The sequence below is a fragment of the Ovis canadensis genome, chromosome 5 (assembly GCF_042477335.2).
Source record: "Ovis canadensis isolate MfBH-ARS-UI-01 breed Bighorn chromosome 5, ARS-UI_OviCan_v2, whole genome shotgun sequence".
NCBI lineage: Eukaryota > Metazoa > Chordata > Mammalia > Artiodactyla > Bovidae > Ovis > Ovis canadensis.
The window spans coordinates 33712746-33738056 of NC_091249.1; the positions used below are offsets into that span (position 1 = coordinate 33712746).

General features: G+C 52.6%; 2 protein-coding genes across 5 annotated transcripts in view; both read left to right on the plus strand.

Moving 5' to 3' along the window:
- The first annotated feature begins 4177 nt into the window (after positions 1–4177).
- DIRAS1 (DIRAS family GTPase 1) lies at positions 4178–5432 on the plus strand. Its single transcript, XM_069592822.1, has one exon. It carries the CDS (start codon positions 4188–4190, stop codon positions 4782–4784), a length of 597 nt encoding a protein of 198 aa, XP_069448923.1. The 5' UTR covers positions 4178–4187; the 3' UTR covers positions 4785–5432.
- A 3898-nt stretch (positions 5433–9330) lies between these two features.
- GNG7 (G protein subunit gamma 7) overlaps positions 9331–25311 on the plus strand; it is a 140290-nt gene continuing 124309 nt past the window's right edge. Inside the window, exons 1-2 of one of the 4 annotated variants that reach the window (XM_069591592.1) lie at positions 9337–9425; positions 13478–13625. The gene's annotated coding sequence lies outside the window, so the exon portion shown is untranslated. Of the gene's footprint in view, positions 9426–13477; positions 13626–25311 lie in introns of all 4 variants that reach the window. The other 3 variants (XM_069591594.1, XM_069591591.1, XM_069591593.1) reach the window with 3 other exon arrangements.

Below are 25311 nucleotides of genomic sequence, written 5' to 3' on the forward strand. Positions count from 1 at the left end.
CCAGGGTTGGATGGGGAACCAGAGGGAAGCTTGAGGAGGGCTGAAGGGGGCGGTCCAGGGAGGCCAGGAGGGAGGTGGATGGTCCAGGCATGAGAGGTCGGGAAATGCAGCAGAGGGGCAGAATCAGGGAGAAATAGGGCCCCTCACACCCCAAAGCAGGGCAGACCTCAGGGGTACAGACTCTGGGGGAACCAGGTGGTCTTGGGGATCATGCCCACATCTCCAAGGGAGCAGGAAGGGTCTGGCTCAGCTGGAGCCACGGACATGATGGGTCAGCAAGAATCTGGAGCCAGAGGGGCCCTTGGGTTCCAGCTGACCATCTGCTCACACATCTCATGATGGGGAGCTCACTACCTCATGAAGAGCCTCTTTCACCCTGTGACCACTCTGACCCCAGAAAGCACCTCCTTGTGGGACCCTAGTGTCAGCCTCCTCATCCAATCTGGGGGTACCTGCTTCTAAGAGGCGTGGGCCCTGGGGTGGGCTCAAAGCCACCCCTGCCTGTGCCCCAAAGCCTGGCCTGCTCTGAGAGTCTGCCCCCCGAGTCCGCAGGAGGGAGGGGTGATGGCATCCTGCTGGCTTAAACGTGGACACATGGACATCAGACACAGAGATGCTTCCCAAAGGCAAACGTCTACTCTCAGAGACAGCTCTGCTTTGAGACAGAGAACATTTTCCTACCAGAAAACTGCAAATCCAGCCTCCTTGGCTCCCTTTGTTCACCCCTCTACCTTTAGAAGCATCCCCCCACCTCAAAGACCCAGTTGCCATCTCTGTCTCAGTGACCTGCCCTTATAGCCATCAACCCAGACCAAGTCCCACCCCTCCCAGGAAAAAGCCTCCCATGAGGACTAGTCTCCTGAACACCAGCATTGTCTCAAGCCTTCTTGTGCCATCTCTGCCTTCTCACACATCTGTTTATTGATTGATTATTTATTCATTCCATCAATGCACATTCCTTCCCTTGCCCTGAGGGTTGCTATTCTGTCCCTCAGTACCCTTATCTGCCAGCTGGCCCCTTCTCCTTGCTCCTGGGTGCCCCTCATCTTGCCCAGCCGCTGGCTGCAGGGTGACCCTGGGGTGCTCCAGCTGCATCCCGGAGAAGCCGACCCCACCCCCATTGCGTCCCTGGCAGCACTCTGTGTTTGCCAGGCGCCGATGTAGGGGCGGGGGTCTGAGCGGGGCCCGGGAGGAACTGTGGGCACGCGGCCGGGCGCGGGGCGGCGGTGACCTTGGCCGGGGGCGCGGGTCCCGAGGGAGGGGCGGAGCGCGGCACCCGGCGGCGGGCGGGGACGGGCGCGGGCGCGGGCGCGGCGGCGAAGACAGCTCGGGCGGGCGGCGGCGGGCGTGCGGGGGGCGGCGGCGCCCAAGCGGACACGGAGCCGGTCAGCAGCAGCCGCGGCGGCGCCGCAGGGACGAGCGCCCAGGTAGGTGGCCAGGGCCGGAGGCGAGGGGCGCCGGGGCCCGCTGCATCACCCCGCAAGGCCCGCAGGTCCTCTCCCCGCGCGCCCCTCCTTTGTCTGAGCCCCACCCTCCGCGGCCGCGGGGCTGGGCCCTCCTCCCCGCCGAGCCCTCCACCGGAACCCCCTCCCCAGTCCGGCCGGGCCCTAGCTGGACTGCCCTCCGCGCGCCCACCTTGGACAGCTCCCTATTGGCATCACCCCTCCCCCACGGTACTGACCGGGAGCCCTTCGACCAAGCCAGCCCCTCCGGCCCACCGCAGCCCCTCCTCGGTCCCGCCGTCAGGGCCTCTTCAGGAGGAATCAGGTGGGCCCCGAGCTGGTCTGTTCCGACCACACACCCATTCAGCCCTTCCGCTCCCTCTCCAAGCCAAGCCCCTCATCCAGGAGCCCCTCCTCCGGTGGACACCCCCTCCCCCACCATTTAGATCCTCCTTGGGCCAAGGGGAGCCCCTGGGCTGGCCTCCCCGGACAGGCCCCTGTAGAACAGGCCCTCTGTCATCAAACCCCTCATTGGTCAGCTAGTCCCTAAGTCAGACCCCCTTGGGGCAGCCAGCCTCTGCCCCCAGGCCCTCCCCTGAGCTGGGCCTGCTTTCTTGCACCTAAGGTCGCTCCAACCTTCCTCGCTGGACTCAGGAGCCCAGGACTGGGCAGATTCGTCTGTCCTGGGAGTCTCAAGGTGGGCTGCCTTACACAGGGGAAGGACCCCAGGCCTTGTAGCCAACTAGGGCCAGTTTAAACCCTGCTCTGCTCGGCCATGCCTCTGCTGTGACCTTGAGCCTGTACCACCCCCTCTGGAGCCTCGGTGACCACGGCCCCCTCCTCCCCCAACCCCAGCCCAGGGGAGGTGAGGGTGGGATTCAAATGGCACCCAGGGAGGCTCCTGGCGTGGGTATGGGGGTTATGGAACGGGGCTCCCAGTCAGGGATCCCAGGCCCCCATGGACCCCTCCTGGAGGACACCCTTGTGGACATGCCCGGAAACCTGCTGGGGGGTCTGCACTCAGTGCAAGGGAAGGGCTGGGTGGGGGCAGCCGAGCCAATGGTTTACCAGCCACCCCAGATCCCTTGGCCAGTCTGGGCGGTGCCCGGCTGCCAAGTGCTGAGCCTACTTCTCGGGGTGCTCACCCAGGAGAGGGCAGTAACTGCAGAGCAGGCTGCCAGCCCCACCAGCCACTGCCCCCCAGTGCTATGCATATCACCGAGATGCCTAACAGTCCCCCATGAGTTAGAGCCACTAAAGCTCCTACAAGTTTGCCTGGCACATCATTTATGGGGTCTGTGTCAGCCGTTAGCTTCACTGTCTGTCTTTTTCTGACAAACCTGTTACTTTTGATCACTGAGAACATGCCTTCCCTACCCACCACCAGTCAGGTGCTTTACACCCTGGGTCCTTGAGATGGAGAATCATGTCTGTCCATCTTTACTGAGGCCTCTTGTGTGCCAGGCACCCGGCCAAGAGCTTTCTCCAGCGTCTGACACTCTTTGTCCCAGCACCTCCATGGAATGGTTGCTGCAACTGCTCACATTTCACAGATGGGAACACTGAGGCTCGGGGACATCAATTTACTTACTGCGGTTTTCATTGCCAGGTTCACGTCATTGGGTCTTGCATCCTACCTGCCCCCCTTCCCCGTACCTGAGGGCAGTAGCGTGGCCAGGGGGGCAATCTTGCCATGTCTTCTCTGTCTCATCGTAGACACACCCCTCCATGCTGAGGGACCCTCAGAGGTGGCCGAGAGGAGGCAGGGAAGGGGTCTCTGCTGTTTCTATAGATAAGGATGCAGATGCTGGAGACAAGATTCCTGCCTTCTCACCCCTAGGCCACAGTTCTTCCCCCAGGGTCATCATTTTAGGAACTGCTGTGCTGTGTGACCTCCCGAGGTCACTGGACCTCTCTGAGCACTGAGGAGGGGACAGAGGATGAGAGGACTCCCTTGCAGAGAGTTCTGTTCCTATGGACACATCAGAGCTGGGTGGCAGGCCAGACTGTAGTCTGGGTTTGGAGTTTAGGAAGTGGGGCTTTCTCTAGACTAAGTTTAGTTTTCTCATCTATAACCTGGAAAACTGGCTTTATGATTTGCAAAATTTTGGACCTCTGGCACCAGGATCACACTTAGGGGATGCGGGAAGGAGAGCAGCTTTAAAATGCAAGTTCCCAGGACTGTGGCCAAAGGATTCACTGCTTCCAGGCCTGAGGCCCTGCCATCTGCATTTTAAAGATATCCCACCATGCAGCTCCCGTGGGCTTGAGGGACAGCAAAGAGCCTGTGATGGCTGGAGACAGGCACCACTTCACCTGTTTTACAGAGGAGAAAACACTCAGGGAGGCAAGGCAGCTTGCCCCAGTCACAGACCCAGGGAAAAGCCAGTCCTCTTGGGGGCTGGGGGAGCGCACACGTGGAGGAAGCTGCGGGTGTGCACCCCATGCCGGCATCTCCACGCTCCTTCCAGTCAAGTCTTTCCACACCCTGAAAGAGCTCAAGCCCCAGATTTCACTGAGGGAAAGCAGACAGGCAGAGGATGCGGCTCTGAATGGCAAAGTCAACCAGATCAATGGGGAGGCAGGAGAAATGCTGCCTCCTCCGAGAAGCCCACCCCTCTCGCTCCCTCCCAACCTGGGTGGGCCTTTTGCATCTGACACTCCTCTCTGTGCAGGGTCGGTCTGGGGTTCTAGCAGCCGCAGCTGTGAGCTCTCCCGGCCCCGCCCCACAGCCCCGTGTGGAAGATGCCTGAACAGAGCAACGACTACCGAGTGGTGGTGTTCGGGGCGGGCGGCGTGGGCAAGAGCTCGCTGGTGCTGCGCTTCGTCAAAGGCACGTTCCGGGACACTTACATCCCCACCATCGAGGACACCTACCGGCAGGTCATCAGCTGCGACAAGAGTGTGTGCACGCTGCAGATCACTGATACCACGGGCAGTCACCAGTTCCCAGCCATGCAGCGGCTGTCCATCTCCAAGGGCCATGCCTTCATCTTGGTCTTCTCGGTCACCAGCAAGCAGTCGCTGGAGGAGTTGGGCCCCATCTACAAGCTCATCGTGCAGATCAAGGGCAGCGTGGAGGACATCCCCGTCATGCTGGTGGGCAACAAGTGCGACGAGACCCAGCGGGAGGTAGACACCCGCGAGGCCCAGGCTGTGGCCCAGGAGTGGAAGTGCGCCTTCATGGAGACTTCGGCCAAGATGAACTACAACGTCAAGGAGCTCTTCCAGGAGCTGCTCACGCTGGAGACGCGCCGGAACATGAGCCTGAACATCGACGGCAAGCGCTCCAGCAAACAGAAGAGGACAGACCGCATCAAGGGCAAATGCATTCTCATGTGAGCCCAGAGAGCCCGCCACCACCGGCACCCCTTTGTCCTGGGCACGGGTCTCTCCCCAAGTCCTGTGTCCTCTTCCTGCTCCCTTTCTCCTCCTCTCCCGGCCTCCCTCCCACCTCTTCCACTTCTCTCCCTTCATCCACCATTTACGGAGGGGAAACTGAGGCCTTGCCGAGCCTGTGGCAGATCTGGGCTTGTGGCAACCCAGCTCTGTTGCATCACTCTGTTGTCCCCTCCCTCTTTGCTCCAACCCCCCATCCTGTCTGTATCCCTGGAAGGCAAGTGCTGGAGGTGGCCCCCATGATCTGCACGTGGGAAAACAGGCGGTGGGGGGGAAGCTGTTTGTCCCTATCTGGACTGAGGACGCCGGTTTTTTTCCCCATCTCCGTGTCTGCCACTCCTGCCCCTTCCCTTTGGGTCCCCCCATTAGATCACTGTGACCTTGCTGGGGAGGAGGGAGTTGAAATGCACATGGACCTCAGATTTTGTTTTCTCCTATTTGGTGTTTAACATACACTCCCCTCCCCTTTCCATCCCTCATGACCTCTGACCTGGGCTCCCCCAACCCAGGTCCTAGACCACTCCTCTCGCCCCTGTCCCCACAGCTTGGTGGGGGGCTTTGCGGGCTGGGTCTCAGGCTGCCAGGCAATAACCAAACAGGGCCCTCAGCAGTGCCCCACCAGCCCGGAATCCCACTCCACACCCGGCCTGGGCCTGGGGTGCAGGTAGAGGAGGCCCAGAACCGGCCAATGGCCACAGCACAACTCCAGGAGGCTGTCTGGGATGAATATGGAGGGCCTTCCTGGACACAGCCCATGGACAGAGAATGAGGGGAGGGGGAGCCAGACCCTGTCAGAGGCAGGCATCCGGACCCAGCACTAGCAAGGTCCGTGGGGCTGGAGGCAGAGCTCTGCCCAACCTGTTGCCTTCCACCTACTAGGCCATGGAGGCTGCCCAGGAAGGTGTGTGTCCTGGAGTCAGGGTGTGCCCGCCACCCTGAAATTATGTTTTTTTAAGTGTCTAGATGACACCACACTCATGGGACCCAGTGAAGCTGTGTCGGCCAGTGTGAAGGTGACCTGTAGGCCTAGGGTGGCGGGGGGGAATCCCATGGGATGATGAACTAGGCACCTCGGTGTGCTGGGCGGATGGCTTATGTCTAAGCATGTATGGGGGGCTCCTGTGTGTGACAGTATGCAGTGTGATCACAGTGTAGAGAGTATGGAGATGTGGGTCACGTGGTTGCCAACAGGACTGGACACTTGTGATGGGTGACCTTGGCACCTGCAAGAGTGTGGCTGTATATGGCTGCATTTTTGGGTGTGGGTGATGTGATTTATTAATAATAGAAAGTATTGGTAAACCTTTTTGTCTTGACTGAGGAATGCCACACCTGTTTCATTCTGTAGTAAGGTGTCTTTCAGCCTCACATCTGTATCCATCAGCTGTTGCTAGGGAACACATGACCACAAACTCAGCAACTTGCAACAGCATTTATTTGTGGCCTCATCTGAAGGGATGACCAGGGATGGACCCACATCCCAGTTCATGTGCTCGTGGGCAGCATTCAGTTGCCTGTGGTCTTGGGATGGAGGGTCTCAGCTGCCTGCCTCCTGGGCCTCTCCCTGGAGCCATTTAGCAGCACTGGTGTCATGAAGTGTGAGGAAGCTGTGTGTATATGTGTGTCTGTGTGTATGTGCATGCACACATATGAGAGAGAGGCCTTGTGGCTGTTGTCATGTGACCACGTGGACTGTATGTGGGTGAGAGGGACTGTCTGTGTCCATCTTGGTAGCAGTGTGTTTTTCCGCTTGCATCTGTGTGGCTGTTCATTCCGCAGATATTTACTGGGTACACTGTGTGTGTGCATATGCACGTGTGTGTCACTGCCCGGCATGTGGACAGGCCCATGGAAGAACAGGTAACATCCTATCTGGGTATAGCTGAGACACCCTGGCCTGTGGTGGGTCCAGGGCCCACAGCAACTGGTGTTGACCCCTCCCACTTGAAGGTGCCAGAGAAAGTGGGGCTGGGCGGGGGTCTGCGGCCCTTTCTCAGGGACACACCCTGATAGCACAATCTCCCTGGGGCCCTGCCCGCCTCCAGGCCTCTCCTGCCCCAGGCCCTGCCCCGACCCTGGGGGACAGAGGGGTTCTGGGGACCGTGCCAGGCCATGCTTGCTGTGACTCCGCCCCTGCCCCTTTGCCCCCTCGCATGTGGGTGTCCCCCTGCCCCCTGTTGTGGGGTCTGTGTAGCATTCACTCTAGAAATAGTCTTCCTGCAATAAAGTCGTGGATTCCACATTCCTCACCAGTGCGCCTTCTTTGGGGTCGGGGAAGTTAGCTTGCCACCTGGAAAGGATGAGGGACCGGAAAGATGGGGAGGTGTGGGGCGGCGCTGAGGGAGGGGGCTGTGGGAAGAACTTGGACTGTTGTGAACGAGGACTCTGGGGCACCGTGGGGAAATTTCACTGCTTCTCCTCTGTGGTCCCCACCAGAGATCTCACAGGCCCTGCTGGACCCAGTACTTACTGCAGTCAATGGAGGGCTCTGGTAGGCATGATGATCCCCATATTATGTGGGGGGAAAACCTGCAGGGCCTCAGCTTTCCCATCTGCTAAATGGCTCAGGACAGAGTTTGCAAATTTTTTTTAAGCTTAATTTATTTATTTGACTGCACTGGGTCTTAGTTGTGGCACGTGGGAACTTTAGTTGAGGCATGTGGGGTCTAGCTCAAACCCAGGCCCCTGGCACTGGCAGCTCGGAGTCTTAGCCACTGAACTACCAGGCAAGTCGCCAAGTTTGCCAATTGATAAGTGGGGCTGGGGCTAGAGGGAGAAGCATTGAAATGTCCCCACGGTGCCCCAGGGTGAGGAGAATGAGGCTCTCTCCACGGGTGAGGGGAAAAAAAATACTCAAGTCATCTAGATATATATCTTAATGCAATATTTAATGCAAGGGAATCCATGATGAGCAAAACATCACGATTTGAAATAAAGATAGGATCTGACAGGGCTGGGGCTAGAGGGTAGCAAGGGAGCTGGTGTGCACAAACACAGAATCAAATCTTGTCTTTCTTTAAAACTGTAGTTATTTTGTTCACCATGGATTATTTCTGCATTTATTTTTTATTTTTAAAATATGACATTTATGGGGAATTCCCTGCCAGTCCAGTGGTTAAGATGCTGAGCTTCCAATGCAAGGGGCGCATGCTTGATCCCTGATAGGGGAACTAAGATCCCACAAGCTGCACGCTCTGTGGCCAAAAATAAAAAGACATTTATATAGCATTTTTCTTGATGGTGAATGTTTAGGGACACCCCTTTAGGTTCTAGATTTGAGAAAAGTGTCTCACTTCCTTTGCCCCAGCCCTGCCTGAATCTGTCTTTGGGGTCACTGGCAATCAGTCCCTTCACCTGACAGTTCAAGGAATTGCCAGACCTAAGTTTTCAAGAGCTCCTGGAAATCTGAATCTCTTTTCATGAAACATCCTAGTTTTTCAATTTTGGCATCAAATTTAGAATTTTTATAGGATTTGGGTGCCACATCTTATTTCGGGGCCACCAGTTTGCCACCCTTGTTCAGACAGTAATTCCTCCTGAGGGATGGAGCTGGGGAGGGAGATGCAGTCCTCAGATCTCTGGTTCTGTCTGTGCACTTCGGGAAGTGAGCAGGGAGATTTCCTGCGGGGATGACAGCAGCCCTGGGGGGCCCAGCTGGTAGGCCAGCAGTTCAGATCATAGAGTAACAGTGTTGCACAAAGTTCCTGATGTCCCATAGTACAATGGCTTCATCCTCCTGTATGAGAAACTCTCTCTCTATGACTGCTGTATACTTTTAGAGACACACCAAATGCTTCCCAACATCACCAGGGGAGCATGTCAACAATGCACACTCCAGGGGTCCAGTTAGCTTCCGGATTCTGGTTCATTCCATCTGGGTGAGGGCCGGTAAATCTGCATTTTACAATCAAGACTCAGGATATTATGACACCCTGGACAGGGTTGGGCGAATAACCTTGAGTTTGACCTCTCTGAGACTCAGTTTCCACCTCCGTAAAACGGGGATAATATCGTTTCTCCTCCTAGCCTTATGCAAACAATTCAAGGAAAGGGAGCAGCTATTATCATTGTCCGGAGGTCAAGCGACAGATTGGGAGGGGCTGTTCTTACCCCCAAGTGAGCTAGGATACGGATTTGAACCCTCGATCTTACCCGGGATTTGAACTGGCAAATCGCCTCGCTCCTCCTCGACGTCAGTCACCAAGTCACCTCTGAAATTCAGCTCCACCCTAGCGGAGCGGTCCACCACAATGTACCTATTTGCATATTAGCATAGCTCCGCCCTCCGCGCATTCTTCCCTCGCGGGTGGCCAGCCGCGGTGCCACTCAGCGCTCCGCCTCCCGGCCCCGCCCGCACCCCACACCCCGCCCCCTCCCCCGGGCGCACCCTACCTCGCTGCCTGCTCTGCGCCCCGCCCCCAGCCCTAGCTCCCGTCGCCGGAGCTCGCGATTGGCCGCATCAGCCTCCGGTGCCCGCCCCCCGCCCGCTGGCCCTGCCCCCGCAGAGGGGAGCGAGTGCTCGCCCGCCGGCTGTGGGTTCGGCTGCGCGGCGGGGCTGAGGCGGCCGCGGTGGCCCTAGCGCAGGTAAGGGAGCTTGCCGCCGCTATTCGGGCCTGGGTCTGCTGCCCTCGCCTCAAGCCCCGGGGACAGGGCGCGGCCGGGGCCGTGGGGAGGCCTGGGCGGCTGCGGGTGGGGGAATCCTGGAACGGCTCCGATTTGGCTAGGGACGGAGTTGGGGGTCGGGGTCTGTGAGGAGGCGGCCGGGATTCTGGGCGGGAGCTGAAGGTCGGGGTCTGTGAGGAGACACCGGGAATCGGGGCTGGAATTGGGGGTCGGGGTCTGCGAGGAAGGACTAGGCATATGGGCTGGAGTTGGGGATCGGGGTCTATGAGGAGGCACTGGGGATTTGGGCTGAAGTTGAGATTCGGGGTCTGTGAGGAGACACCGGGGACCCGGGCTGGAGTTGGCGGTCCGGGTCTGTGAGGAGGCACTGGGGATCCTGTTTGGAGTTGGGGGTTGGGGTCTGTGAGGAGGCGCTGGGGATCCGGGCTGGAGTTGAGGTTGGGGTCTGTGAGGAGGGTCTGGGAATCCTGGCTGTAGTTGAGAGTCGGTCGGTGAGGAGGGTCTGGAAATCCGAGCTGGAGTTGGAGGCCGGGGTTCCTGAAGATGGGCTGGGCCCTGGGTTGGGTTAGAGTTGGGGTTCTTGAGCTGGGGGTTGAAGGTTAGCTGGGGAGGGGGCTGCTGATGGAGTTGAGGGATGGAGTCCGTTGAGGAGGAAGAGGCTGAGGCTGGGAATTTGGATTGGAGTTGGGGGTCGGGGTCCACTGAAAGGAGGCTGGGGATCTGGGCTGGAGTTGGGGGCTGTCATTGGAGTCGGGAATTGGGCTGGAGCTGGGGCTCCAGGGTAGCAGGGGAGTGGACTGCGATGGAGTTGGTGATGGTGGAGGAACTTGGGGTCAGGGTGAGCTGGCACAAGGTCAAAGAGCAGACTTTGGGGGAACTGAGAGAAGTGGGAGGGGGTCAGGGTTCTTTCTAAAGGCATCTGATGGCTGTCGGGAGAAACGGAGTGTCTATGAGAGATGAGAGAGAGAGGAGAGTGGAGGGAGGTGGGCTGGAGGCTGGGAGACACCCCCCCCCCCCCCCCGCCACCCCTCTGCCCCGGGCCAGGTGTTTTGCAGAAGGTTGACTATTCTGGAGTAAATGGGGGGGGGTCTAGGTTTGAAGTTAGTAATGGGGATAGTGGAAGGGAATCACCCCCCACTTTGGCTAATCATCTGGTGTAGGCAGAGACCCCTTAGTAACTCAGTGAGTTGCAGACAATGGATGCTGGACACACTGAGGTCTGTTTCTGGCGTGCAGGGCACAGAGGGAAAGTGGAAAGGTTTGTGTTGGTGGCTGAATTTTTCAGGAATTTGGGGAGTCAGGAGTCAGGAATCAAAGTAGAAGTTTTGGGGACAATGATATTGAGGGAAGTGGGTGGCACTTGAGTTTCCCTGTGAAGCGGGGGTTGCTCGGGGCTGGAATATGGGTGGGAGAAGACAAGCGTGATGAGCAGCAAAGAGCCTTCACCATTGCAAATGCCAAGTTCTCAAATTTGCTCAGTTGCAAGCTGTGGTCTTGCAAAGGTTGAGAGTGGAGGGGCTCTGATAGGTGCGCCTGCCTTCTCCTGTCCCCTCTGACTGCTCTCTTGGCTGTATCCCCTCTGGGGGTTCAGTTTACTCCTCTGTAAAATGGGAGTAATAAAACTGGAGCAGGTACCTCACAGGATCGCTGCGAGGGTGAAACGAGGAGATGCGTGTACCTCACACACTCCTGGCACATGGCGAGGATATGTGCGTGTTGATAATAATGTTCTAAATTAAGGTTTATTGGGGGGGGAGGAAGGTGGGTGGGTAGAATTACTGGAGAGGGAAGAAATCACTTGGAGCTTGATTTCAGTCCCTCAATCTTGGGGTGCATGTAAGAATCCTTTCTGGAGTTTTAAAAAAAGAATCTGCAAAAAATTTTTTTCTTCACATTATTAAAAATGAGGGAAAAACAACAATGACAACGGACAAGTCTACCTGGATCTGCCTGGATTCTGAAGCTTTATCAAGGAACAAGCACATCTACTTAAGAGAAAGGATCTTGGGTCGTTGTGATGAAGTGTACCCCACAGGAACCATTCGGGTGTGTGCCCTGAAGGGGGCCACTGGGCCACAATTATATGCTCTTTAAATGCTTGAGCTTGACATGGGACTTCCCACTCTGCCTTCCAATGCAGGGGGCGTGAGTTCAACCCCTGGTTGAGGAATTAAAATCCCATATGCTGTACAGTGTGGCCAAAAAATAAACGAATAAAAATAAATATATGAGATTTATAAGTTGACTTCCTGTGATGGGCCAGGGTCTTTCTGCTTGGCAGTGCTCGTAAACAGTGCACTGTTGGCCTTAATTCCAGGTCATCCTTTGTAGGGGGCCATCCTGGGCCCTGTGGAGTGAGGAGCAGCATCTTTGGCCCCATCCACTCAATGCTAGGAGCACCTCTCCACCAGTGTGACAATGACAGATATCCCCAGATATTGCCCCCTGTCCCCAGGGGGCAGAATCACCCCTGGTGGAAACCCCCTGTTGGAAACAAAACTAAGTTATTTTCTCCTTTAAATATTACATCTCACCTTTCACCCTTGGGAAGTATGGCCATTCAGATTTGGGTTGGTTTTTATGTCATCTTGTGTTCTTTTGAGAGGAGAAAAAAAAAATCACACCACTTTTAGAAAAATTTAGAAATGCTGAATTCTTTCTAGGTGGGTCTTTCATGTGGCTTGCAAACACTTCTACTGGTTTTGAGTATGGGATTAACTGGTCGGCTGCCGGCACTGAAAGAAGCCAACATTTGTGACTGTATTCCTTGATCGTAACCAAGTACAGGCATCTTCCTCAGAAGCTTGAGTTCTTCAGATGGTTCTTGGTCTTTTACTGAAAATGATTGTAATCAGTGCCATTGCTTTCTGCTCCATGTTTCATAAAGCCCAGGGCCCTATAGTTTGAAGGGAAAGACAACTGAATATGAATTACCCTCACGCAGTAAGCTTTTTGCTTACTGAATGGAGGCATTTTTTTTTTGTATACCCTGTAGTAGTGTAAAAAGCGCCTTCTTCCCTCCAAGGTGTTATTACAAGTTTTCTTATTTGCATCTGGTAATAAATAATTATTTTTAAAACAGTATTTTCTAGGCACTTGTGTGTGTGCTATTCTTTGTTGGGGGTCATGCAGAATCTTAGTTCCCCAACCAGGGGTTGAACCCATACCCCCTGCAGTGGAAGCTCAGAGTCTTAACCACTGGACCTCCAAGGAAGTCCTGGGCAATTGAATTCTTGAAACTCCTTTGTAGTTTCTTAGAAAAGTGTGGTTGGGCCTGGCCTCCATGACTTTGGAACTTTCTGAAGCTTTCTAGAGGGGATGGTTCCCAGGACAGTTGTGTGATTGCAGGATGTGGACACGAACTTCTCTTTCCATTGCTCCCCTACAGGTGGCTGTGTCTTCACAGCCCAAGGATGATCGGCCGAGCTGTGTCTTTGTTCTGGGAAGGTTTGTCTTCTTCAGTCTTCTGTCCTTGATGATGTCAAGGGTCACCTGTTCAATGCTCACTTCAATAGCTCTGAACCTCACTTTTCACCACTTCTTTTTTGTGCTGCCCTTGGGCATGGTCTCTCTTTCTCTCTTCAGGGTCTAGAAGAAAGTATTCGTTCCATATGACACCCAGGAGACCTCAGAGACCAGAATGGGTCACTACAAAGATGGGTGACTTGTCCCAGCTGCTCAGGTCCTGCCTTCTCCTCTTCCATCCTGTGATGTTGCATCTTGTCCCGCTAGCTGGTGGGCAGCGGGGCTGATGGGCAGCTCTGAGACTCTTTCAGGAAAAGTACTAATTCTCCTGCTGGGTGCATGTGTGTCTGACTCTTTGCAACCCCATGGATGGTAGCCCACCAGGTTCCTCTGTCCATGGGATTTTCCAGGCAAGAATACTGGAGTGGGTTGCCACTTCCCTCTCCAGGGGATCTTCCCCGACCCAGGGATCAAATCTGAGTCTCCCGAGTTTCTTGTTTTTCCTTTCTTTTCTCTTCATTTTTGTCTTGCGTTTCTTGCATTGGCAGGCGGATTCTTTACCACTGTGCCACCTGGGAAGCAAGTTCTCCTGGAGAACCTTGCAAACGGATAAAGTCTTACTGCTTATTTCTTAAATGGAGGTACAATTGCCACATCATAAAACTCAGCCACTTTAGCACACACTTCAGTTTTTTGGTAAGTTGATCGAGTTTTGCAACCATGTCCATAAACCTGACTTAGAACCTTCCAGTACTCCAGTAAGACCTCCATCCCCATGAGCAGTCACCTCCCTAGCCCCTGACCACCAGGAACCCACTCTCTGTGTCTGTGGATTGGCCTGTTCTGGACGTTTCCCATCAGTGGAATCACACCCTGTGTGTCCTTCTGTGTTTGCTTCTCTCAGTGTGTGTCGGGTTCTCAGGGTCTGTCCACGTGATAGTGTCAGGGCTTCTCCTTTTCATGGTTGAGAGACGTTCCCGTGTGAAAGAACACATGTGTTTATCTGTTCACTTGTTGGTGGACCTCTGGGCTGCTCCTGCGTTTTGGCAGTGAAGAATCAGTCTGCTGTGTCAATGGCTTTTTTCTTTCCTGAGCATTTGACAGCCCTCCAAACTGAACCTCCATAGTTGGGGGTCGTTCAGGCATGAGCCCTCTGGTTCTGTTTCTCTTTCTCTTGTCTGCATTTCTTCCCTCCTTGAGTTAAATGCTTCCCTGTTTCTTGCTCAGAACATCCCAGCTGGCAGATCAGCCTCTAGTCTCTCCTGCTCTGGTGGGTTGACCCTCACTCCCACCATAACAAGAATCTTCTGTCTAAAGCTGAGATTGGTTTATCATTTTCCCTGCCATCTTCACCCACTCGACAAAATCAAATTCCTCCCTCGGTGGGGAGCTGGCCTCACCCCACCTTCGGGCTGACCTTCACTTTGACTCCACGAACGGTACCTCCCACTCTGCCCACCCAGCGCATGCCCTCAGCTTTCCTGGATGGTGCAGTTTGCTGTCTTCTTTGTCTGAAACCTTCCTTCCTTCCTTCCTCTCCCCAACAAAGGCTGGTTGTGTGCCTATTTTAAGCTTCAGACCGGGTGCCAGGCGCCGGGAGCACCACGTGAATGAAATGCTTGTGTGTGCGCCGGGGGCAGTGTGGAGATGGGCCCCTGGGGCCATCCTGTCCCTGGCCCAGCTCTCTAAGTCAGGGTCCCTGGAGGGTGGCAGGGCTGGGGCCCCGGGCTGTGTATTTCATTAGCTCCCCAGGTGTGTAATGAGAGGAAGCAGTCTTTCAGGGCACAGAGACGTGAGGGTGACACCTGTGCCCAGGACATCAAGGGAAGAGGCCAGGGAGAAGGCCTGTGCTGAGAAGTTTGCTACGAGACAGGTTGGGGGGGAGGTGGAGTCATCATGGGCAAAGTCTCCCTCCTCCGCAGCACTCTGGACACCAGGCCTGGTGATCCTGTCTGGGGGGCCCCTCCTGGGCACCGTGCCTGTGGAGCAGCCTTCCCAGCCCCTGCCCCCTCCATGCCGGATGCAGTGCCAAGGGAGAAAGACTGATTTGTAGAAATTGCTCCTTTTTTGGAATTTCTGAAAGTTAACTGTTTAGAGATGATAAAATACAAAAAAGTGACCCATCTTTGCTGCATGACAATTAGTTGAGAGTCTGCTTTTCATAACCGTGGGTGTCGGTGGGTGTGTACATGTGTTTTCTGCGCCTGAGGAGGTGCCAGGGTGAGGGACCAGGTGAATCTGGGATGCAAATGAATCTGCAACCTGCCCAGTAGCTTGGTGATGCTGACCACTGGTCACATTTTGTCCTTTTTTGTCAAGGCCATGACCTCGGCCCCTGCCTTCTTAAGAAACCCCTTAATTTGGTGGACTAAAAAGTCAAGAGAAATCAAAGACCGGAGGTGAATTGGGCCAAGTCCACGTAGCTCCCGGGCTGAACAGACAGGCCATTGCTGGGGGATGGGGGTGGGGTGGGGGGAGGTTGAGAAATAATGTGCCAACCCTAGCAACCTTGTCTTTGGCTAATTGTGTGACTTTCCTAGGGCCCCGTTACAAAGCACCACAGACCACGTGGCCTGAAGCAACAGAAATCTGTCTTTTCCCAGTCCTAGAGGTCAGAAGTCTGCAATCTTTGTGGACGGAGCCATGCTCCCCCTAGGCCCCCCAGAGCAGGGGCTTTCTTGCCTCTTCCAGCTTCTGGAAGGTGGTGTGTGTGTATATGTGTGTGCTCTGTCCCTCAGTCATGTTCGATTCTTTGAGATCCTATGGACTGTAGCCCGCCAGGCTCCTCTGTCCATGGGGTTTTCCAGGCAAGAATACTAGAGTGTGTTGCCATTTCCTTCTCCATGGGATCTTCCCGAGCCATGGGATCGAACCCGTGTCTCCTTTGTCTCCTGCATTGCAGGCAGAGTCTTTACCACTGAGCCAACTGGTAAAGTCAATTCTCTTATCCTCTGAGAAGGGAAACCCTTCTGAAAAATGGTGGTTGCCAGCAACCCCTAGCGCCCTATGGCTCATAGACATATTACTCTGGTCTCTGCCCCTGTTGTCACATGGCCTTCACCCTGTGTGTCTGTCAGAGAAAACCCAGAGCTGGACAGTAGTTACAATAGTAAAAACAAGAGTTTACCCAGAAATGATTGCAATGGGAAAAGAAACCTCATTTTAGAACCGGGCTCCACTCTGAATACAGTGTAGACCAGTGGCAGTGAGTAGCCAAGGAGCAGGTGAGGGTCAGGGGATGGGAGATTGCTAAGAGGAAGCACTGGGATAATTCTGGATAAGAGATCTCTCAGATTCTGGGTGCAGACATTGGCTGGGGGAGGGTCTGAGGAGCCCAGTAAAGTATGGGGGTGATCAGATGTGGAAACTGGGGGAAATCTCAGTCCACCAACTTAGCAGGATTCTTGCTGAAATTGTACAGTGTAGAGATGAACGTGGGACCCAAATGTCGAGGCCCCATTGAAAAGTTAAAGGTAGCTTGAGTAGAACTGGTTAAGGAGAGAATCTGTATTAAGTCTCACGTGTGTCTGCATGTCCCTCCTCTGAGAATGCCAGCTGTTGGGTCAGGGCCACCCTACTCCGTGTGACCTCACTTTAGCACAGTGACACCCCCAGAGACACTATTTCCAGATCAGGTCCTATTCCCAGCCACCAGGCTTAGGAAGTGTGCATATCTTTGGTGGGAGGGGTACACAGTGTACCCCATACCACCTAGAAAGGGGTGACCCTTGCAAGGTGAAAGCTTTTGGGGGGGCCCTCTCGTCCTAGTTGCTAAATGCCCCCCTCCCCTGCCCCACCCCATTCCCTCTTTCTCAACACCGGAACAACATTTGCACCATTGCACAGAAAATGGAGAACTTGGGGCCAACTGGGCCCCTGGGAGGAAGTGGGACTTTTCAAGTTCACTGGGACAGGGGGGTAGAGGAGGTCACAGGTGACCTTGCAGCCCCAGGGAAGCTCTTGGTTATTTGTCATCTGCAGGACACCTGTCTTGGCTGCCTTCCTGGTTGAAATGAAAGTATAAGTGTTAGTCGCTCAGTCGTGTCCGAAAAGTGTTAGTTGCTCAGTCTTGTCCGACTCTTTGTGACCCCATGGACTATAACCCACCAGGCTCCTCTGTCCATGGAATTCTCAGGCAAGAATACCAGAGTGGGTTGCCATTTCTTCCTCCAGGGGATCTTACTGACCCAAGGGTCAAACCCGGGTCTCCTGCATTGCAGGCAGATCCTTCACCATCTGAGCCACCAGGGAAGTCCCCTTCCAGGTTGTGCAGATCCAATGAAGCATCTCCAGAAGGAGGCGGGAGGAGTTCTCTGTAAATATAAGATGTTGTTGTTACTGACATGGTGGTTTTGATTAAGGCAAGATCTCTCCTCCTTGGCACTGAGGACCGTGAGACCAAGTCATCCACTGTGGGGCCGTCCTGGGTGCTGTGGGGTGAGGGGAGGCTTCTCAGGCTTCCACCCACTCAGTGACAGGAGCACCTAGTCCTGAGGACCACAGATGCTCCAGTCATGGCCCAGCATCCCCTGGGAGGAGGCAGAATCACCTTCTGATGGAAACCATTGGCTAAACTATTTCTAATAAGATTTTATGATTCTGTGATTGCACTAAAGTAAGAAGATATTTTTCCGTAAATGTATTGATTTCTTTTTGGCTGCATGGGGTCTCCTTGCTGCGAGCAGGCTTTATCTAGTTGCAGAGAGTGAGGGCCAGTCTCTAGTTGCCACGTGCAGGCTTCTCTTTGTGGTGACTCCTCTTGTTTGCGAAGGTGTGGGGACTTCAGTGGCTGTGGCACGTGGAGTTAGTTGCATGTGGGTTCTCCCCAAATCAGGGATTGAACCCATGTCCTCTGCATTGGCATGTGAATTCTTATCCATTGTGCTACCAGGGAAGTTCAATTTTTTAAAAAATAAACTTTATTTTTTAAGAGCAGTTTTAAGTTCACAGCAAAGCTGAGCAGAAGGAACAGAGGTTTCCCCACATGCCCCTACCCCCCACCTGTACCCAGCCTCCCCATCATCAAAGTCCCCCACCAGCGGGACATTCATTATAATCAGTAGACCTGCGTGGACCTGTCACTGTCACCCAATGTCAGTAGTTGACCAGAGGGCTCATCTGGTCTTGTATGAGTTGAGACAGATGTACACTGACATGAAGCCACCATGAGAGAATAGTTTCACTGCCCTAAAAATCCTCTATGCTCTGCCAATTCATCCCTCCCTCCCCAGTATTTTGTTTTCATGGGAAAGGAGCTAAGAACAACGTAGTAACTTCGAGTGCCTGTTGGGAAAGGTCTAACTCTATACTATGTGGAGTTTTACATGAATCATTCCTCTACATTCTCCACTCCCCAAAGTCATGCTGTCCAACAGAAACACGGCTGAGCCTCAAATGTCATTTTATTTTTAAAAAGTTTATTTTGTTGAAGTATAGGAGAAGGCAATGGCACCCCACTCCACTACTCTTGCCTGGAAAATCCCATGGAGGGAGGAGCCTGGTGGGCTGCAGTCCATGGGGTCACTAAGAGTCGGACACGACTGAGCGACTTCACTTTCACTTTTCACTTACATGCGTTGGAGAAGGAAATGGCAACCCACTCCACTGTTCTTGCCTGGAGAATCCCAGGGACGGGGGAGCCTGGTGGACTGCCGTCTGTGGGGTCGGACATGACTGAAGTGACTTAGCAGCAGCAGCAGCAGCATAGTTGATTTACAGTGTTGTGTCAATTCCTGCTGTACAGCAAAGCAATGCAGTTATATATATATATATATATATATATATATATATATATATATATACACACATATATATATATATATATTCTTTTTCATATTCTTTTCCATTATGGTTTACCACAGGATATTGAAGAGACTTCCCTGGTCTGTACAATAGGACCTTGTTGTTTATCCATCCTATATATAATAGTTTGCATCTGCTCACCCCAAACTTCCAGTCCTTCCCTCTCCCATCCCTCTCCTCCTTGGCAATCACACATCTGTTCTCTATGTCAGTCATAATTTCATTTTTTAATACTTTTATTGACATCTCATCCTCTGTTGCTCTCTTCTCCTCTTGTCCTCAAATCTTTCCCAGCATCAGGGTCTTTTCCAGTGAGTTTTTTCACATCAGGTGGCCAAAGCATTAGAGCTTCAGCTTCAGCATCAGTCCTTCCAATGAATATTCAGGGTTGATTTCCTTTAGGATTGACTGGTTTCCTTTAGGATTGATTTCCTTTAGGATTGATCTCACTGTCCAAAGGAGTCTGAAGCATCTTCTCCAGCACCATAGTTCAAAAGCATCAGTTCTCTAGTGCTCAACCTTCTTTATGGTTCCATTCTCACGTCTGTACATTGACTACTGGAAAAACCATAGCTTTGACTATATGGACCTTTGTCGACAAAGTGATGTCTCTGCTTTTTAATATACTGTCCAGGTTTGTCATAGCTTTCCTTCCAAGGGGCAAGCGATGTTGCCTCTGATGCTACCTAGTTAGGGGCTTGGATTCCCATAGCCTTCTGGGTGGGCAGGGGTTAATGATTTGGGAATAAATGTGTGGAATGATTATATTTCCCATAACATCGTGCCCTACTGAGATGGATCACTGATTTTCTTCAGTGTCTCGAAATGTGAGAGACATGCATCTTAGAAATGACAGGCTCTTAAATTTGATGAACTGTGGCTTCTGATAGCTCAAAAAGAAGTCATATTTTAAAACATCAATTATGTTTATTACAACATTCTTTAAAAATGTACAAACATGAAACTTTGTTTATAAATGTCTGTGCTCATAGCTTTTACATTATAAATCCCCAAAGCATGTAAAGTAAATTAAAACAGATGCAATGAACACATATTCAGACAAACTCTTATAATGTCAGGCGCTTGGTGTTTTGTAGAATGATGTTCCAGGAGTCACAGTTTGCCAGGCAAAGCGTACAGAGCGAGCTTGGGAGAGGCTGGGTTGACGTGAAAACTAAAGCTTCCTGCCCTTGGCTGGGCGCCCACAACGGGGCTCCTCGCTCAGCAACTGCTGAACTTAGCAACGCCTTTCTCTTTAGGTTGAGAAACTGACAGATTAATTCTTCCAGGCTGACTTTTAAATATTTGAGGCAAGAGTGAGAAATGGAATTTTTTTTCCCCTTAAATTGCTGCTTAATGAAATGCAGAGTTGTTTTTGACTTGAATGATCAGTAGCAATGGGGTTGGGGGGGCTTTGGGGATGAGCTGGGCATTTATTATTTAAAAAATAGATTGGCTTCTCTCTCTTTGCCTTTGTCTCTGTCTCTCTTTTCCTGTCTCTTTCTTCCCGTCTCTCACTCTTGCTGTCTCTCTGTCTCCCTGTGTCTGTATCTCTGTCTCTCTTTCTCTTATCAGGCATGTCCAGGAGCCTCTCCGGGACTGTGCGAAGGAAAACTGAAACACATCCAGTGCTGTTTAAAACCTCAGGTGTATGTTCAGGTTTCGGGTGATGAAAGACGGGGGTTCTGGAAACTTGGGTTCCAGTCTCGGCTCCATCTCTGGTTTCCAAATTGTCAAAGTCCCCCCACTCCTCTGGGCCTCCACTTCGCTCGCTGTGAAATGGGTGTAGGATGAGCCAGTACCCATACCCGCCATTCTGGTACCACCACTAGCATCCCACATGTCATATCTAGGAAAGACAGTGGACTGAGTTTTGAGATTTTTTTTTAAATTTTATTGAAGTATAGCTAATTTACAGTGTTGCATTAATCTCTGCTGTACAGCAAAGTGACTCAGCTGTAATATATACATTCTCGTTCATATTCTTTTCCAGTATCGTTTATTTCAGGGTATTAAATATAGTTCCCTGTGGTCTACAGTAGGAGCTGGTGGTGTATCCATCCTATATATACTAGTTTGTATCTATCTGCTAATCCCAAACTCCTTGTTTCCTTTTTCTTTTTTTTTAAATTAACTTTTAATCTTGGACTAATTGCAAATGTCCAGAGGGTCACAGGTAGTACAGACGATCCCGGTTGCCCTTTGCCCAGTCTCTCTCACCCTAGCACCCTTCCCCCCTAGAGCGCCTGTGCCGCCCCCAGAGCTCAGTGCGGGCGCATCGCCATTGACTCAGGCCCTCACTCAGTTTGGATTTCACTGGCTTCCCTTGATGTCCTTTTCTGCCCCAGCCCCGCTCCAGGACCCCACGTGACATTCAGTCATCACCTCTTCGCCACTCTGAGTGGTGACAGCTCTCTGACTTTCCTTTTCATGCCTGGGCAGCCGTGAGGAGGCCGGGCAGGAGTTGTGTAAGAATCTCTCCTTCTGGGTTTGTGTGATGCTTTTCTCATGATTACATCAAAGTCGTGGGTTTGGGAAAGAACACACAGAGCTGAGTGCCTTCTCATCACGTTCCAGTGTCCCTGATACCCACATGGCTCCACCCAGATGTTAATCTTGATCACCTGTCCCCTCCCCCAGGGTGCATAGAGGCCTGGATTAGTCTCCTTGGACCCCCAGAACACCTCACTGTGTTCCTAGTCCGATGCTAGATCCTTCACCCTCTGTGCTGAGAACTTTTTAAAATTTAATATTTATTTATTTATTGAGCTGCCTCAGGTCTTAGTTGCCGTACGTGGGATCCTCCATCTTCATTGCAGCAAGCGAGATCTTTAATTGTAGCGTGTGGGATCTAGTTCCCTGACCAGGCTCCTTGCATTGGGAGCACAGAGTCTTAGCTACTGGACCGCTGGGAAAGCCCTTGCACTGTGAACTTTGCATTCAGTCTTTGCAGCGTGATGGCAGCTTTCTCCTGGTTCAGTCGTACCCAATGAAGGCTGTGTTCCCGGAGATGAAACTGAGGAGCTGACAGCTCATCATCTTGCATGTGTGGCTGCAGACACTCGGGGATGTTGGGGAGAAATGTCTTCATACTACTGTGAGACACATGGGTCCCCCACATCCCAAATCCATGCATGAGGGTTGGAGGACTTGGGCTAACTGCTGGTAACTGAAATCCCTGTGGAAGCCTGCCTAAGGGTTCTGGCCCAGTTTTGCAAAGGTGCCATGTTCTGTTCAAAGGAGGTGAGTGAAGTCGCTTAGTCGTGTCCCACTCTTTGTGACCCCATGGATAGTAGCCTACCAGGCTTTTCCATCCATGGGATTTTCCAGGCAAGAGTACTGGAGTGGGTTGCCATTTCCCTCTCCATCAAAGGAGGGGGAGCTTTGAAACCCCAGGGAAGAGTTTTGGCACAGGTAGCCCAAGACTTGGAAGCCCCGTGAAGCTGCTGCTGTTCCTGCCCTCTCGCCCTGTTTCCCAGAGCCACACCCTGAGTGCTGGCTCACATGTGGGCAGAGTGTCTGGCCAAAGCAGAGGGCTGCTGGAAATCAGGCTGCTTTCTGGGGAGGTGTTTGGCATGTCCTTTGAAAGTGAAACTGAGGGAGATGTCCCAGGAGAAGGCAGGCAGGAGTTGCTCCTGCTCTGGGGTGTGAATGGAACCCTTTGTTGAGCCGAAGCCTTTTTCTCAGTGGCCTCTTTACTCAGCCCACAATGGCGGGATGGTGCCAGGGGTGGGGGTAGTGACCATCCGTGCTACCTGTCTCCTGTCGTCCTAAGGGAGGGCCCTGCTGGTCACAGTAGTTTCTGGAAATCAAAAATTAGTTTATCACACACCAGACACAGCCCACCTTCTTTCTCCCCCCTCCCCCCACCCCACCCGTTTCTCTGCCTAGCGCTGTATGAGTTTCCTAACTCACCTCCTTGCACCCACTTCAACCCACTCTGATTTGCTTTGTTTTTTCATTGTGAATTACATGTCACATAAAATTCACTGCTTTAACTGTTTTTAGTTCAGTTCAGTAACATGAAGTATATTCACGCCATTATGCAACTGTTCTCCCCATGTCCCCCATCTTCCCGGCACCTTTTCATCTAAATTTGAAACTGTCCCTGTTACATACTCCCCGCACCATCCCCTCCTGAGCCCCTGACAGTCGTGAACCCACTGTCTGTCTGTGGATCGGCCTGCTCTGCACGTTCCCCATCAGTGGAATCGCACCCTGTGCGTCCTTCTGTGTCTGCTTCTCTCACTGAGCACTGTGTTCTCAGCGTCTGTCCGCTTTCGTAGTTTAGAGCAGAATCGTGTTCCATCGTATGCGTCTGCTGTGTCTTGAGGCCTTCATCTATCCGTGGGCACTTGGGGTGATTCCACTGTTAGGCTGCCATGACTTGCGCTGCAGTGAACTCCCGTCCTCTTCAGGTTTTTATGTTGATGGTTGTTTTCAGTTCCCTCGGGTGGGTCCCCAGGAGTGGCATCATGGGGCCGTCTATTTTTAAACCTCTCGATCGTTTGTGCTTCTCTGCCTGGTGGGGTTTTCGTCCATTTGCTGCTTCTCTCTCAGCTCAGCCCTGGGGACTTTGGAAGGACTTGAGTTCTTCTGGCTGACTGCATTCATCCCCCATCCCCACTCTCGTCCCCATCCTTGTTAACTGTGCAGCCAGCCTGCGGCAGCTTTCTCTGTTCTGTTCATTTGTCTCCCTCCTGCATCTGGGGTCACACTCCTGCCTCCCCTGGCCTGGAATGCCCTCTGTTTTGACAAACACCACCTGCTCACTGTTGACCCGCCCACCTTTCCACTAAAGCCACCTTTCCACTGCACCCGGCCTCCACCTGCCCTCACGTCCAGTGACGCCGCCCCGAACCCACTGGACTCCCATTGGACTCCCAGCCACCTCTGCTCTGCGGTTGCCAGGGGGCCTCACCCAGCTTTCTTTAGCCAGGGCTTCAGTTTTTGGTTGATTGGTTTTATCTATAAAAGAGGCTCCTCTGTCAAGGGCGGTGGAGCAGGCCACACAGAATGTATGTCTAGTAGCCAGCAGGTATTAAATATGCAGGAAAAAATGGTTTTAAAAAAATTCAGACAAAAACATGGAGAAAAAAATCAGAAGCAAGCTGTGATAGAGTGATGGGACCCCTGAGGACATGTCACCTCATGGGGTAGAGGGGACTTTGCAGGAGGGATTAAGTAAGACCCCTGTAATGGGGATGACCCTGGATTCCCCGGGAGGCCCAGTGTCATCACAGGGTCCTTATAAGAGGGAGAGGGAGGGTCAGAGGCAGAGGGATGGGAGGTGCTGCGCTGCTGGCTGTGAGGATGGAGGGAGGGGCCATGAGCCGGGATGCGGCACCTCTGGAAGCTGGAAAAGGCAAGAGCTTGTGCTCCGAAAAGACTAGCCCTGCCCACACCTGGATTTACCCTCCGTGAGGCCTGAGCCAGACTTCTGAACCCCAGAACTATGAGAGAATCAATGGGTGTGGCTTTAAGCCCTGAACTGGCGGCAGTTTGTTACAGTAACTGCAGGAAACTGATGTGGTTTAGGGAACCACAGTGCAGATAAAGCTCTGTGTCCTCACAGCTTCTTGTCTCGCTTCTGGCACGTGATGCGGATCAAGAGCCTCCTGCCATGGGCTGCGCTGGACCCTAAAGGGCGGGTGGAATTCCCAACCACGCACTCTCTACCGTGTCTGTGGCTGAGCCCACGACGCAGGATTCTATCCTGGAGCCTCCTGGAGATGAACTTTCCATTTCAGTTATGTCACCTGCATGTCTTTAGAGGGACTCTTATTCACTGAGCCCAGCTGAATCTTGCAGAGTGCTCTGGAGTCTGTATTCTGGGGCTAATGTGATGCCCTGCTGTCCCCAGGGCTGCAGCTGCGTCTCTCTCCCCTCCCCCTCCTCCTGCCCCAGGTCAAGGTTCCGGTGATGTGCTGGTCACTGTTGACTTGCATTTAACTTTGTCCGTAGTGGTTCCCACCCAGGGCTGTATTGGCTCCAAGAGTACCCACCTGGGGTGCCCCTCTGAGGGTCTGTCTTCAGATAAGGAAACTGAGGCTCAGGACTGGGGCAGTGACACCCCAATGTTCATAACAACACTATTTACAATAAATAAGATGTGGAAGCAACCCAAGTGTCCATTGGCAGATGAATGGATAAAGAAGATGTGTATATATACAATGGAATACTACTCAGTCATCAGAAAGAATGCAGTTATGCCATTTGCAGCAACATGAATGGATTTAGAGAGTGTCATGCTAAGTGAAGTCAGTCAGAGAAAGACAAATCTATATGATATCACTCATATGTGGAATCTAAAAAGTACTACAAATGAAACTTATTTACAAAATAGAAACAGACTCACAGACTTAGAAAACAAACTTTTGGTTACCAAAGGGGATGGAGAGGCATAAATGAGCAGCGTGAGATGAACATATATATACTACTGTATATAAAATACACAACAAGGACCTACTGTATACCACAGGGAACTAAATTCAGTATCAATATTATGATCTTTTAATAACTATAATGGAAAAAATGTTAAAAAGAATCTAGGTATATACATGTATAACTGAATTACTTT

What these genes read in the sequence shown, in the direction of transcription:
- DIRAS1 (XM_069592822.1), top strand. Translation starts at nt 4,188, where the DNA reads ATGCCTGAACAGAGCAACGACTACCGAGTGGTGGTGTTCGGGGCGGGC.